We start from the raw sequence: 16,423 nt of genomic DNA, 5'->3' as shown, positions 1-16,423 counted from the left end.
TCGGTATTAATCAGCTGTTTTGGGCGTCCCACAGGTCAAAAAGACCCAATAGGACTTTTTCTTCAGCTTGAGACGTCCATACCACCTACCATAATTTCTTATATATCTTCTTCTTTTCCTTTGGGCTTGTCCCGTTAGGGGTCGCCACAGCGTCCCATCTTTTTCCATCCAAGCCTATCTCCTGCATCTCATGCCCAATAGGACTCCTTCAGCTTGACAGCATCCCTCTCACTGTTGGTGTTCGGGGGTTGCAGCCACGACAGGCACCGGGCCAGGTTACGGCCACAACTACGGTCGGCCGCCTAAGTAATGGAGGTGTGGAACATCATCTAATCGTCCCCCGCCTCACCCGGAACATGAGCATAGTTCTTTTGGAGGTGGGAGTTGAAATTCCTTCTGACGGGGGAATCTGCCAGCTGTTCCCAGCAGACCCTCACAATACATTTGGGGCTGCCACGTTGGACCGGCATCTTCCCCCACCATTGGAGCTAACACACCACCAGGTGGTGATCACTTGAGAGCTCCGCCCCTCTCTTCACCTGAGTGTCCAAGACATGCAGTTGCAAGTCCTATCACACAACCACAAACTCAATCAGTGAACTGCAACCTAGGGTGTCCTGGTGCTAAAAGCGCGTGTGGACACCCTGATGCTTAAACATGGTGTTTGTTATGGAAAATCCGTGATGAGCACAGAAGTCCAGTCACAGACACCACTCAGATTGATTGGAGGGGGGCATTCACGCCCTTCCAGGTTTCACTATCATTGCCCATGTGGGCATTGTTTGTACTTGTATTGTTTTTCAAAATATTATCGCTACAACAATCATTAATAATAACCTTTGTACATGTGCTGATGTTGCAGTAATATATATCCAGGTAAAGGCCACAGGACACACTTGTCCTGGTCCCTGAAATTGTCAGAACAGAACCAAGTAAAATAAATGCTTAATGACGGCAAAACATTTTATTAATACTGTTGATAACACATAGTACAGTCTTAAATAAATTTAATACTGTTTAACAAAGTTTGTGAAGAAACATTTTTTTGCATTAAATATTTGTGCATAAAACGTTCGTGCATTGTATAGTTTATCCAATACGTTACACAATCTTGGCCAAGCCTTCCAAAAGAAGTATCTGAGTCATCTCCAATCTGAAAAAGATCCATCGGAGCTGCCTTTGCTGCATCATAGTGAAACTCATCATTGATGACTCGGTCCAGTTCCGGTTCCTCCTGCATTGCATCATGAACAGTGATCCCAGCATATCATCCATGGCATTTGTGAGGAAACATTCTTTCAATCCTAAGAGTCTTGATTCCCTTTTTTCCTCATTATTGTCAGTGCTTGAAGTGTAGCTTCATAGTGCTACCGTTGCCTCTTGCCCTCCGTTCGGCTACAATTTGTAGGAGCTCTTCTATATCGTCAGGTCGCTATCAAAACAACGAGAGCTCAAACTATGTATAAAAAAAAGGTGAGCATTTTAATTGTGTGCCCATGACGGTTGTTTCTACATAGTTTGAGCTCTCGTTGTTTTGAACTGCCCGGCTGCTTCCAGATTACTCACTTTCTTCGGCAGGAGTGAGGACACTTTTCCTTTAAAAGCGGCTGCATAACTAACACTTATAGTCAACATTATTTATCTTAGTTTAAGTTGAAACAAACTCACGGGCAGCCGGTTCTGATGTTTTGTGCAGTAGCAACAAATATGCTATGCTAATGATTGTACAATGGTAAATTCCCCATGAGCAGGTCAGGATTGTCCGCTTGGCGGCGCACATTACCATAAATCATATAAATGTGTAACATAAGACATCTAATATTATATTGAAATGTAAATATATACTTTTTTCCCCAACCTATGTGCATGTATATGACAATACAATGTGATTTTCTTTTTTATTTTTAATCTATACCTAAATATAATGCACTCTATGGACTTTTTGTAAATACTTTGGGGAAATTTTGCAGATTATATATGAAAAATTACGGTAACCGCGGATGACATTGTGATCTGAAGTGAAAGCAAAGAGCAGGTGGAGGAACAGACAAGTGGAGACAAGCACTGGTAAGGAGAGAAATGAAGATTAGCGAAAGTAAGACAATATATGCGCCTGAATGAGCGGGCTGGAGGGGGAACAGTGAGGCGACGGCGAGAAGACATAGCGAGTGTTGAACACTTCAACTACTTGGTGTCAACAATGTAGAGCAGGGGTCTCGGACATGCAAGATGATATTTTGAGGCCCCCACCTTAACATGAAAGTGCAATGGTAGTGCACCCCTTGAGTTTTATATGAATGGCACTTTTACAATGTTGTGTGCAGAGCAGACCAATCACGGTGGAGGAGATGGCTATCGGGCATGTGACATCGACCTGGCTTGATGCAAGCAGAGAAATAATTTTCAATGAGAAAGTTACAGCGGCGTTCCCAAGGAATTTTTTTTTTAGGTTTTGCACACAAGTTGTAAACACAAGCATCCTTCTTCTTATTTTGTGTGGACAAAAAAAAGACGCTTAAGAAAGGATTGTTTAAAATTTCTAATTTTAATTTGAAATAAGTCCATGTGCGCTGAGGCTGCGGCCCAACTACAGCCAGACTCCGCCTCCAGCAGCCCAAAGTTTAATTGAGTTTGAGACTCCTGATCTAGAGCAATGGTGAGTGTGGCAGGGAAGTGAAATTCATTGAATGGGTCCAAGCAGGTTGGAAAAGCTGGTGGAAGGTATCAGGTGTGTTACGTGACAGCCCTATTGGGGCACAAATCAGTGCAATCTGTAGGATGGTCCCAAGCCCGCATAAATGCAGAGGGTTGCGTCAGGAAGGGCATCCCGTGTAAAACTGTGCCAAACAAATATGAGCATGAATCCAAAGACTCCCACACCAAATCGGTCGTGACCCGGGTTAACAACAGCTGACCTCGGCATCGCGAACCTGCAGGGCGTCATTGGAAATTCAGCTATTGTGGATCGACCACAAAGAAGAGGAGGAAAGCAGATTCGTTGGCAGAAGAAGAGGAATACACAGATCCTACAACTGAATGTTGGAACCTTAAATGTTGAGACTATGACTGGAAAAGCTATGGAGTTGGTTGACATGATGATTAGGAGAAAGGTTGATATATTGAGCATCCAAGAGAGCAGGTAGAAAGTTAGTATGGCAAAGAGTTTAGGAGGAGGGTTTAAATTATTTTACTATGGAAAAGATGGGAAGAGAAATGGAGTAGGGGTTATTTAAAGGTATAGCTGACTAAGAATGTCTTGGAGGTGACTAGAGTATCAGATCACGTGATGAGGCTGAAATTTGAAATTGAGGGTGTTATGTAGAATGTGATTCCCGGCTATGCCCCACGGGTAGGATGTGACCAAGAGATGAAAGAGAAATTCTAGGAGGAACTTGAAATAGTTCTGAGCAGCCCAGACAGAGAGAGTTGTGATTGGTGCAGATTGTATTGGACATGTTGGTGAAGGAAACGGAGGTGATGAAGAAGTGATGGGTAAGTACGCCATCCAGAAAAGGAACTTTGAGGGACAGATGGTGGTGGTGGACTTTGCAAAAAGGATGGAAATAGCTGTAGTAACACTTTTTTCCGGAAGAGGCAGGAAGATATAGTTTGTGCAGACGATGTAATATGAAGAGGTTATGACTGTAAGGTAGTGGTAGGGGAAAGTGCAGCTCAACATTATAGGATGGGGGTGTGTAGGATGACTCTGGTGGTGGGTAAGAAGATTAAGAAGACAAAGGCAGAGCAGAGAACCATGTGGTGGAAGATGAGAAAGGAAGAATGTTGTGCGGCCTTTCGAAAAGAGTTGAGACAGAATCTCGATTGATAGGAGGAGCTCCTGGAAGACTGGACTACGACAGCCAAGGTAATCAGAGAGACAGACAGGAGAGTACTTTGTGTGTCTTCTGGTAGTAAAGGGGAGAAGGAGACTTGGTGGTGGGACCCCAAAATACAGGAAGTCATACAAGGAAAGAGATTAGCGAAGAAGAAGTGGGACACTGAGAGGACTGAGGAGAGGCGAAAGGAGTACATCGAGATACGACGTAGGGCAAAGGTAGAGGTGTAGTTGTTCATTAGGTTTGCACACAATGCAGGAGAGATTTCTGGGCTGTCGCTGAGAAACACGGCGTTTCAGCTCTCTCCAAAGATTTTCTATTGGGTTTAGGTCTGGAGACTGGCTTGGCCATAGCAGAACCTGGATATGCTTCTTACGGAGCCACTCCGTGGTTTTCCTGGCTGTGTTCTTCGGGTCATTCTCACGTTTAAAGACCCAGGCATGACCCATCTTCAATGCTCTGACTGAGGGAGAGAGTTTGTTCCCCAAAATCTCACGATACATGGCCGTGGTCATCCTGTCCTTCATAAAGTGCAGTCGTCCTGTCCCATGTGCAGAAAAACACCCCCTAAGCATGATGCTACCACCCCAATGCTTCACAGTAGGGATGGTGTTCTTGGGATGGAACTCATCATTCGTCTTCCTCCAAACACAGTTCGTGGAACTATGACCAAAAAGTTCCACTTTGGTCTCATCTGACCACAAAACTTTCTCCCATGACTCCTCTGTATCATCCAAATGGTCTTTGGCAAACTTAAGATGGGACTTGACGTGTGCTGGTTTAAGTCAGGGAACCTTCCGTGCCATTCATGATTTCAAACCATGACATCTTAGTTTATGACCAAAAGTCACCTTGGAAAAAGTGGACCCAGCTGTTTTTAGGTCATTGACCAAGTCCAGTCGTGTAGTCCTGGGGTGATTCCTCACCTTTCTAAGGATTATTGAGACCCCACAAGGGGATATATTGCATGGCGCTCCACTCCAATTGAGATTGACCGTCATCTTCCATTTTCTAATGATTGCTCCAACAGTGGACCTTTTTTCACCAAGCTGCTTGGCAATTTCTTCGTAGCCCTTTCCAGCCATGTGGAGTTGTACAATTTTGTCTCTGGTGTCATTGGACAGCTCTTTGGTCTTGGCCATGTTACAAGTTTGACAAAGTATCGTTAGGAAAAAGAAGTACCAGCCATAGCCTTTATGGGATTAGCTGGCCATGTAACAAATGAAGTCATACTTTTGGATGATGTCTTAATCAAAATGCAACAACAAAGCTTACCAGCAGAGCTAAAATTGTGGAAAAATAAAGGTGACATTATAAAATGTCAGCTGATTTATGTCAGCACATATACAAAACCCATTCTACCATAAAATCTTTTTAAGTGGGCGGCAATATTGAGCCATGGAAAGTCTCAGGTCTCAACGGGGGAATGGTAGCCCTGCTACAAAGGCATTACATGAACCATCGATTTAACATGTATGCAGATAATCCCAGGGCACGATTCCACGATATCTGCGCATTAAAATTCAGAAAGTCGCATAAAAATTTGACTTACGCAATAAATTAGCGCATTGACATTAATAGAGAGGTTAAAATAATCTGATAAAACAGACTGCCCGAGCGATGGGAAATTTGATAACAACCGTCATGTCTAAGCACTCAGAAATCCTGCCCCGGAAGTGATTTCCGACGTAATGTCGTAAACCCACAGATCTACCTACTTTTAGCAGCGAGGTATCTCATGATTCGTGCATGCAGTGTGCTACTGAGTGCTCGTAGTGCTGTTGCTTGTAACCCTACAAAATGCCACCTCGATATGAGCTCCCCCGCCGCAGCGGGACGACAAAGGCATTAAACGTTTCTTCACTGGTATGGGCACTGGAAGTCATCAGAACAATGAAAATGAAGGGCAGAAAAGAGGGTCTAACTGGACAATTCCTTCGACAGAATCCACATCTTATAAATACACACTGTGCTGCCCATCGTGTTGCTCTGTGTTCAGAGCAGGCTGCAGAAAAAATTCCAGGTCAATATTTTATGATTTTGCTCTGATTATTTAAATGTTTTTAATTTTGTTTTCGTAGATGGATGAGAATCTGAAATAAGTACAATGAAAAAATAAAGTTAAAACTAGATAGGCAATGAAGCAATCAACAGTCTTTTAATCAAGATGATTGATCCTCATAAAAATAAATATTTTAACCTGTGTAATCATATCTTCTGTCCCAATTGATCCCTTTTTGTATTTTTTTTTCACAGCAAGGAAATATTACCAAGGTGTTCTAGAATGTGTGTACTATTTACTTCAAAATATCTCCCAAGGGGAACGACAACTTAGAAGTCCAAAAATTGTTCGATGAGACAACTCTAAAATGAAGAGAAGTTCACCAAATCCGCTGGCTGAGCTTCTATCAGTTCTTAGAAGCTATATTCAGAACACTAGACTCCCTTCTGACACTGTTTAAAACAAACAGCGCATCTGACCCAACGGCAAAAGGTCTCAGTAAAAACCTAGTTTGTGAAACAGTAACTGCTCAGTGAAATTATTTCAACACAGGGAAGACATACACAGTGAGAGTTTATGTATTACCTGTTTATTTCTTTTTACATGCATTAAAATTATTGCAATATAAATAAGTGTAATAAACGGTATTTACGAAAAATCTCATTTTTGTCTAAAAAATCTCATTAGTTAAGGGAAAATCCCATTGGTTTTGAACATGGTGAGCATTTCTCTCATTGGTAAACTGGTCCAGGATTATCCTTCTGTATGCAAAAAAAAAAAAAGTTGTTGGACTTGTTTGACCTGTGCTCAACATAATCCACAAGCGAATGTGTGCCCAAAATGTGGTCAGTTTCCTCAGGCTACATATCCATTTCAGAAAATTCACATAGATTTTATTGAACTACTGTTTAGTAATCATCGATGCTCTTTCAAAATGGGTAGAAATATTCCCAGGTAACGAACCTGATGCAGCAAAAGCATTATGCAAATACATCATACCAATGGAACACACTTTGTAAACAAAGTGGTCAACAAAATAGGATTCATGTTCTACATTAATTTGAAACACCACTGTTCATACCATCCACAAAGTGAGAGAATGAATCGTACAATTACGAACACACTGAAGAAATGCATGGAAGAAACACAGACCATGGACATAATGGATAGATTTAGTCAAACTATACATACATTAGAACCATGACAGGTCTCATTCCATTCAAAACACTGTTTGGGAGACCATAAAAATCACCGATATTTTCCACACAATTAGGGACAGACGAATAATGAAGGAAAAGAAAAATCGGACAAGTGGGAAGGTCCCTTTCGGGAGTTACTGACAACCCCAAACAGCTTTAAAAATAGCAAAAAGGAATCCCTAAGTTCATTTGTCGATTGTAAGAACGTTACTGATTTTGAAGCCATTGTTAACACTGAAAACTAATTTGTTTTTATTGGCCACTTGTAAAATAGCTGTTCTCAATCCCACTGCCATGGTCGCTGTAGTCCAGTTTCATGGGGGATAGGGGTATTTAGAACCCATACGAGGTATTTAGGGGAGTGAGACTGCTGTCATAATGGCGACTAAATGTAGCCTCAGCCCCTGCTGCGAGGAAGATTTCTATTGAAGTCCTACCTGTAAAAACTCAACTCCATTTGACTTTAGAGGTGGCACTAAAAACTATTTTTCTTCATGCTGTTCCAACCTGACATGATATTTTAACAGAAAAATGTGTATACAGACATTTGGTGGTTTGTGGTTGAGTTTAATATTCAGAGAATTTGGGAACTACCTTGGCATTGGCTGTGTCGAAGATGGTTTCAACCAAAATTAGGTCCACTCCTCCATCCAACAAACCTCTGACTTGCTCCAAATAGGCTTCAACTAGCTCATCAAAGGCTGAAAAAGACACATTTATAGACATTTTCATTAAATCAGAAATGTTTATTTATGGAAGATAATGGGATTATAATGATGTTTTTCATTACAATTCTAAAGCAACCCACCAAATGTTTGAAAAAGTCAAGTTCAAATCGCAGAAAATCAGTAACCAATGAAAAACTAAATGTGGTCACTGAAGAACTACACACTACAGTAATCCCTCTCATCGCGTATTTCCGGATGCACCCCCTTTCCCAAAAAAAGCCGGATCGCTATGTACTATAATAAAAAAATGAGTACCGTACTGTACTATATATTACGGGGGAATGCAATGTCCCATCCCCAGGTAGATGACAAGGACCAATGAAGCACAAAAACAAAACAAAAAAACACCAGCATACATTAGTACAGTACTGTAGCGGGAAGCCGCATTGATAGGGTATAATGCGGCATCCCCAGCAAGACGACAAGGACTTATGAAGCAAAAAAAAAAAACATTTAGCCCTAGTTCGCGGTTTTTCAATTTTCGCAGGTGGGTCTGGTCCCAATTAACAGCAAAAAAAAAAAAACAAGGGATTAGTGTAATAGCTGATTCCCTCTCTTTCTATTAACACTCGTGAATACAAAGGAATTGAGTTTGTTGATATATTTAAATATCTTGGTTTCTGGTTGGACTACAGCCTTTCAAATCGCAATGGCAACAATATGTAGTTCAATCTCGGTTTCATATGGATTAAAGTCTTGTTTTTCTTCAGATGTATGTAAATGTCTGGTTACTTCACTTTTTCTGGCACAGACAATGGTGACACTATCTACAGATTTGCATTCCCACGATTTTTGCTAAACTGGACCCACTTTATCATCCTGCTATGAGATACATTTTAAATGCAGGTTACAGGATTTATCAATGCATTCCATATAATCTGTGTGGGTGGATTTCACTGAGTGAATAGGATACAACACTGTCACACTTTAATACATACGATCATTTTAGGCAAATTATCCGCTGACAATTGTTCAAATATGATCTTAGATATCGTAATTGTCTCCAATTAAAGGTACTTTCAGTCCTTAGGGTGGAAAGAAGTCTCGATTTTACTATGGTCTGTGGTCCTGGAATGACCTTCAAATCAAACTCAATCGTCACTCCATCACGCTAAGCAGTTTTAAACTAAAGATAGCAGCAATTTGTACTACTAGCTGCTCTTGCCTTATTTTTTCATTTCAAGATTTTTTTTTGTTTTGATGTTTTGTTGATTTTATGTGCTTGTTTGAAATGTATGTATTTGAAACGCAAATTGTTGCAAGGACAGTTGATAGATTAAATCTAATTTTATTGTATGTGACTGACTTGGACTTGATGTTTAACTTGCTGCTGTCTTGGCGAGGTCACCATTGCGAAAGAGATGTTCTGTCTCCACTGCTCTTTTACTTTGTTAAATAAAAGTTGATAAAATAAATAAAACAAATTTCAACACCGGTTCTTGTCCCTCTCCATGTCTGCTTTCTTTGCCAAGGGGACGTTGGCTGGTTCCATCGTAGCCAAACAAACAGTCCAAAACCGTCAATATTCTATGCTAAACATAACAGCTAATTTTCTATGAGCGCAGACTATTTCCCCCCCATATTGTGGGCATGTATCTAAAAGTAGAAGCTGTTTGCCTAGATTAAAACCCCTAAGCTTAGCAACTAGTTATTAGGGTAACTAAAGCCATACTTGGCATTGATTCCATAGTAGAAGGCGTGGGATAAACTGTCACTCGTTTTCATGAGGCAGGACTGCAACCCCGTTAAAATGCATGTTTCACTTCTAAAGCTGCCAATGACAGTGACACCTGGGAATCATTATAAGAAATGTGAACAAAAATAAAAATGTACAAAATTTAACAACAGTAAACCACATCGACAGGTAACTTACTGATGTTTCTAAAGTCAGGTCTCTCCACAGAAGGTGATACAGACAGTGTTTTATTGGTTGGGCCAACTGCCCCGGCCACGTATCGCTTACATCCTGACAACACATACAGATTACAGTACCATATGGTATTTATCTGATTAGAATATGACAAGTCAATATTTGTATTGCCAAAGTACAAATTAACCAAACCTGTTTGTTTTGCGAAGTCATCAGCTGCTCTTCTTGCTAGCTCTGCTGATGCTTTGTTAAGACGATACGCCTGAAGACACACACACACACACACACACACACACACACACACACACACACACACAAACAATACGCTAACACTGAATGTTATTGCACAAACATTTGAAAAATGTGATGATCAAAAATACCCCCAAAAATAAAGTTCTGAAACTCAAAGTCTAAATGTAGTGAAGTGTAGAAAATATTGTTCAGATTTTGCAGTTTAAACTTTGAGTTGAGACTGAGCCCTGGCACAAAGTGTGAAAAACATGATTAAAGAACGCACCATCTAAAAATGTTTGGAATTGCTTTATTAACTTTACCCTTAAAAAACCCAGAGCATAAAACTAAGTCCAGGATTAAACATTCAAAGATATTCATATACGTTTTTTATGTGTTGTGTACATAGAGTATGCATATCCGGTACATGCTTGTTTCAGGCTTTTTCATTCATCCTGTAATTTGTGGAGACTAACAAAGCTAAACTCAACCTCAAACACCCTAAACACAAGCACCACATTGTCCGACCCGGGAAATCAACATTTTAGACCACTGCTTTCCAGCACTAAATAATATACACCGCGCTATCCCCTGTGCTGCTCTGGCCTCATCTGATGATTCCTTAATTGCCAGTTAGTGCAAAGTTAAACAGCGAAAATAGTGAAGTGGACCAATGAAGCAAAGACAGAACATCAAAGCTGATTTGTCTACACAAACTGGAGTGTCCTTGAAACTTTAACTTGCAGCTTGGATGAATACACCGACACTGGTACATCCTATATGATTTTCTGTGTGCCAACAGTAATTTTGCTGGTTCAATGACAACAAGCCTTGGTTCACTGCCAAACTTAAGCAACTTTGCCAGACCGAAGTGGATGCCTCTCGAAGTAGGGAACGAGACCTCAATAAGTGTATTAGAAAATATCTGGAAAATATCTGACTAAAATTAATCACAGAGGAATTATACCGTAAAGATAGAAAAACAGTTCTAACAACTCTAAATCAGCCTCGCGTGGAATCAAATATCCCCACAAGATGAGAACAATAAAGGACTAGCAGACAACTTCAACACCATCTACTGCAGGGGAGCTCAATGCGTCGATCGCGATCGACTGACCAACCACTCCCCCCACAAAAAAAAGGACATCATCCAATCATCCATCTTGTTGCCTGATTGAGGTGTGGCCAGTATTTCAATCATGTGTCAATTGACTGATAGTTGTTTTGACCAATCCTGGCCTCTTTTGATGTGTGTCACTGCGCATGAGCAAGCTGGCCTCCTATTTACTGTCTCTTATTTCTCCACAGCAGTCGAAGAAATGCCCCCCCCTCAATCGCAGTGACGATACACCCCCTCGCCCATTGGTAGATCGCTACATGCTGGCTGCTTAAAAAGTAGAGCATGGGGCAAAAATTGAGGGCACCCCAGATCTACTGCATATTTGAAACGAAAATCTACACACCCCACACCAACAGCTGCACCACAAACCACCATCACACCTCTGACTTCTGCATTGACCATCCACAAATAGGGTGTAAGACATACCTTCAAACAACAAATGATCAACAACCCGGTAAGCCTAGACCCCTGTGTGGACCAGGTTGGGCTATTCTTCACAGATTGTCAATAGATCTCTGGAACTGTGTGAAGTACCATCTTGTTTGCGTCACCATCATCACAGTCCCCAAGAAGTCTCCAATCCTGGGTCTGAATAACTATAAACTTGTCGCCCTGATGACTGTGGTCATCAAGTATTTTAAACCCCTCATAATGGACCACCTCAAGAGAGTTTCAGGTCCCCTGCTGGAGCCACTGCAGTTTACCTGCTGAGCAACGGTTTGTGGATGACGCATTAACCATGGGAATCCACTTCATCCTAGAACACCTAAACGGCACAGGAACCTACACAAAGATCATGTTTGTGGATTTCATTTCTGCGTTTTACACTATCATCATCAAACTCCTCTCCTCCAAGCTTCTCCAGAACACCGTCACCATTGGATTTTCAGCGTCATGACAGGCAGGACACAGCAGATGAGAATTGGCACAGCACCTCATCTACATGTACCATCAAATACCGGAGCACCCCAAGGATGTGCACCTCAATCTACCTGGGTGTCAAACTTCAGGAGTTTAACCCAACCAATCTCATCTCATCAAAGACGATGACAAATCTGCATATTGACAGGAAATACAGCGACCGGACCTGAGCTGAGGCTGACACAACCTGGAGCTGAACACACTCGTGACTGTAGAGATGATCGTGGACTTCAGAAGTCATCCTTAGCCTCAGCTGCCCCTCATGCTGTCCAAATGTCCGGCGTCAACCATACAGACCTTCAAGTTCCTGTGAACTACAGTCTCTCTGGACCTGAAGTGAGAGACCAACATCAGCTCCATCCTTAAAAGGGCCCAGGAGAGGATGGAGTTCCTGCAGTTTCTGAGCATTCCGCGTGAGCTGTTGAGGCAGTACTACACAGTTTTGATGAAAATAAGGGGTGTCCATCAGTCAGTCTAGTTTGGTGGTGCCGTCAGGTAGGCACGATTGAACAATGAAAACTAGCATGAGCAGACATTCTAACAGCAATTAACTTTTTTAATTTAACTTGAATCTAAGTTCCATAAAAATGCCAATGGAACCTGCAAGGAGTGAAGACTGCATATGTGGAGAAATGGGCCAAAATTACACTCGAGCAATGCATACGACTTGTTTTTCCATACAGGAGGCATCTTGAAGCTGTCATTCAAAACAAAGGCTTTCGTACAAAGTTTTTAATAAATACCACTTGGCGTGATCCATACTTTGTCCCCTGTCTTATTTCACATTATTACACAATTTAACGCTAATCATATTTGTTCTCCTTTCTTTGTATGTATAGATTACTTGGGTTGATCCCAAGCGTAAAACATTCAAAGGGCCACAGTCCATTTCAATGGCCTTTTTACACATAATCTCCCGCATTGCTGTAATAAAGCTTGATCTTTTGAAAAACTGTTACTCCGTAGTCCACGTGTTTACTGGATATCCATCCATTTTCTTTGCCACTTATCCTCATAAGGGCCGTGGTAGTGCTGGAGCCTATCCCAGCTGTCAACTGGCAGGAGCTGGGGTACACCCTGAACTAGTTGCCAGCCAATCGCAGGACACAGAGACTACCAGCCGTACTTACAATCATACCTAGGAGTAATTTAGAGTGTCCAATTAATGTTGCATATTTTTGGGATGTCGGAGGAAACCGAGTGCCCGAAGAAAACCCACGCAGGCATGGGGAGAACATGCAAACTCCTTCATCCATCCATCCATCCATCCATCCATTTTCTTAAGCGTTCCACACATGGGTCGGAGAAGTGCTGGAGCCTATCCCAGCTTTATAGTCACTACAAGAATTCAAGACGATAAATTTTCAAAGGAAAAAAATGTTGGGGTTTTTGTTTATTCTTGGTGGCTTGGTAAACTCAACAGTGTAATTTTTGAATTTACTGTCTTATTTTGGTTGTCCATGGTTTTGTTAATTTCTAAAGAATAATGTTTGCAAGCGAATGTGTATCTTTGAAAAGATGTGTATGTGTGGGCGGCGAGTAGATAATTTAATCTCAAAAAGCTTAGCGCTGCAAAAAAAGTGTGGGAACCACTGGGTTAAGCAATGTTGAACATGGATGGATGTTACTAATGTAACTATTCCAACTTTTTTACTCTCATTATTTGGACTGTTGGTGCTGTCATGCAGGTGCTTGAGCTTTAATATCCCTGAGTGAACCCTCCCAAGGGATTAGTATTAAATTCTTCTACTTTAGGGTGTATACTGTTAAAACTAATGACTTTTGACTAAACTTGGGAAAATGTCACAAGACATGGAGGACTTGGAAATTGACTTGGACTTGTTCTGCAATGAGTTGTGAACTTGGATTCAACACCATTGACTTGAAAAGTTACCAAAGTATTGACAAACATACAATTTGCAGCTCAAACTGCCAATGTATATTCTGTTACATGAATTTATGATGACTGTAATCTTTATTTTTATGTTCACAACAGATATTACTCCCACCTAAGTGTTCATCTTACAGAAAGCTTAGCATGTCGTGAAAAACTATTGCCGCCCATCTTAAATTTGTACATTTTTGCATAGTTTCCCCACCTCAAAGATGAAGAACAAACAGATGTAAACATCAAACAAATATAAGCCAAGTAAATTTCCAACACTGTTTTTTTAAAAGTTGATCCATCCATCCAGCCAATATCTGGGCCATTTATGATCCCCGGGAAGCCGCAGATATTTTTATAATATAAATTATTGAAGAGTATAACAAGGCAAAATAAAACAGCTCAAGTACATGTTGACCTACTAATTAATTTATTTCATTTGCAAGGGCACGGCCTCACAGTTCTGAGGACCCCCAATCAAATGCGGCTTTGCCTGTGTGGAGTTTAGATGTTCTCCATAGGCCTGTTTTCTCCAGATACTCTGGTTTCCTCCCACATTACAAAAACCCCCCCTTCCTAGCCCACCATCCATCCCCTCGCACACAAACACACACACACACACACACACACACACACACACACACACACAACAGGCCCAACTTAGCCCACTGTGCAAGACGGTCACCAGAGGACGCCTGGTATAAGTCAATTGGACCTAAAACTAAGTTGATGAATGGAAAAAAATGAGAGAGAAGTAAGAGTAGAAGAGGCAAGTGTGAAGGACCAGGAAGTGGCAATGATTAGTAAGGGGGAAGTTCGAAAGGCACAACAAAGGGTCAAAAATGGAAAGGCAGTTGTTCCTGATGACATACCTGTGGAGGTATGGAAGCAATTTGGAGAGGTAGCTGTGGAGTTTTTGGACCAACTTATTCAACAGAGTACAAGCTGCCGAGAAGATGCCTGAAGAATGGAGGAAAAGTGTGCTAGTTCCCATTTTTAAGAACAAAGGCGATTTGCAGAGCTGTGGGAAATATAGAGGAATATAATTGATGAGCCACACAATGAAGTTATGGGAAAGAGTAGTGGAGACTAGATTTAGGACAGAAGTATCTGCGAGCAACAGTATGGTTTCATTCCTAGAAAGAGTACCACAGATGCATTATTTGCCATGAGGATGCTAGTGAAAAAGCACAGAAACGATCAGAAGGAGCTTCATTGTGTCTTTGTGGATCTTGAGAAAGCTTATGACATGGCGAGAGGCAACAGTGCCTTGTGAAAGTTTTATTTATTTTTCACTTTTATGTATAAAGAAAGAAAAAGAAAGAAAGAAAGAAAGAAGAAAGAAAGAAAGAAAGAAAAAAGAGAAAAAGAGAAAAAAAATACAATTAATTTACATTCATTAACAGTGGGACAATAATACCTTTATAAATGACAGAATGAGGGTTTCTCTCATCTCCAGTTATCTGATCTAGTGGGTCATCCTCAACCAAGTTTAAACCCGTAAGTGCACAAAGGGAAAATAATAACAATAATCAAAGGAGTCAAGAAAAGAAGAAAAATTGTACCACCGCAAAGCACCTTACAGCAAATGTTCCAAAAACTATGTACAATGATTTGCATATTCGCTTCAAGTAAAAAAAATTTAGGTTTCAAATTTTCTTGGTATTGGAACCCTTGGGTGAGACCTGATTTGACAAAAAGACAAGATGCAATACTTATGGGTTAAAAAAAAATGCACTGCACACCACACTAAGACAAAGGTGTCAAGAATCAAACAAGTGGGCCATAATTGTGAAGTTGAACAAAATGTATTGAATATTTCATAGTTTTTTAACAAATAAAAAACTGAAAAGTGGGGCATGCAATATTATTTGGCCCCTTTACTTTCAGTGCAGCAAACTCACTTCAGAAGTTCAGTGAGGAACTCTGAATGATCCAATGTTGACTGATGATGATAAATAGAATGCACCTGTGTGTAATCAAGTCTCTGTATAAATGAACCTGCTCTGTGATAGTCTCATTGTTCTGTTTAAAGTGCAGAGAGCATCAAGAAGACCAAGGAATACACCAGGCAGGTCCGAGATACTGTTGTGGAGATGTTTAAAGCCGCATTTGGATACAAAAAAATTTCCTAAGCTTTAAACATCTCAAGGAGCACTGTGCAAGCAATCATAATGAAATGGAAGAAGTGTCAGACCGCTGCAACTCAACCAAGACCCGGCCATCCCTCTAAACTTTCACCTCAAACAAGGAGAAGACAGATCAGAGATGCAGACCCATGATCACTCTGGATGAACTGCAGAGATCTACAGCTGAGGTGGGAGAGTCTGTCCATAGGACAATAGTCAGTCATACACTGCACAAATCTCGCCTTTATGGAAGAGTGGCAAGAAGAAAGCCATTTCTCAAAGATATGCTTAAAAAGGCTCGTTTAAAGTTTGCTGCAAGGGAGACACACCAAATGTGGAAAACGGTGCTCTGGTCAGATGAAACTAAAATTGAACATTTTGTCCACAATGCAAAACGATATGTTTGGCATAAAAGCAACACAGCTCATCACCCTGAACACACCATACCCACTGCCAAACATGGTGGTGGCAGCCTTGTTGTTTGGGCCTGCTTTTCTTCATC

The 16,423-nt window shown here is 41.0% G+C and overlaps 1 protein-coding gene across 3 annotated transcripts in view; it reads right to left on the bottom strand.

Moving 5' to 3' along the window:
* Positions 1–16,423, bottom strand: part of mtr (5-methyltetrahydrofolate-homocysteine methyltransferase) — a 147,042-nt gene that overhangs the window by 118,464 nt on the left and 12,155 nt on the right. For all 3 annotated transcript variants that reach the window (XR_009793502.1, XM_061809516.1, XM_061809517.1), the window contains exons 4-6: positions 9,828–9,897; positions 9,639–9,731; positions 7,632–7,738 (exon numbers count right to left, since the gene is read on the bottom strand). Coding sequence is in view for 2 of the 3 variants with exons in the window: in XM_061809516.1 (XP_061665500.1) it covers positions 7,632–7,738; positions 9,639–9,731; positions 9,828–9,897 (270 nt within the window). In the remaining variant the exon portion in view is untranslated. The remainder of the gene's footprint in view (positions 1–7,631; positions 7,739–9,638; positions 9,732–9,827; positions 9,898–16,423) is intronic.

This window comes from Syngnathoides biaculeatus, chromosome 22 (genome assembly GCF_019802595.1).
Source record: "Syngnathoides biaculeatus isolate LvHL_M chromosome 22, ASM1980259v1, whole genome shotgun sequence".
Classification (NCBI taxonomy): domain Eukaryota; kingdom Metazoa; phylum Chordata; class Actinopteri; order Syngnathiformes; family Syngnathidae; genus Syngnathoides; species Syngnathoides biaculeatus.
This window is presented reverse-complemented; position numbering and strand designations above follow the sequence as displayed.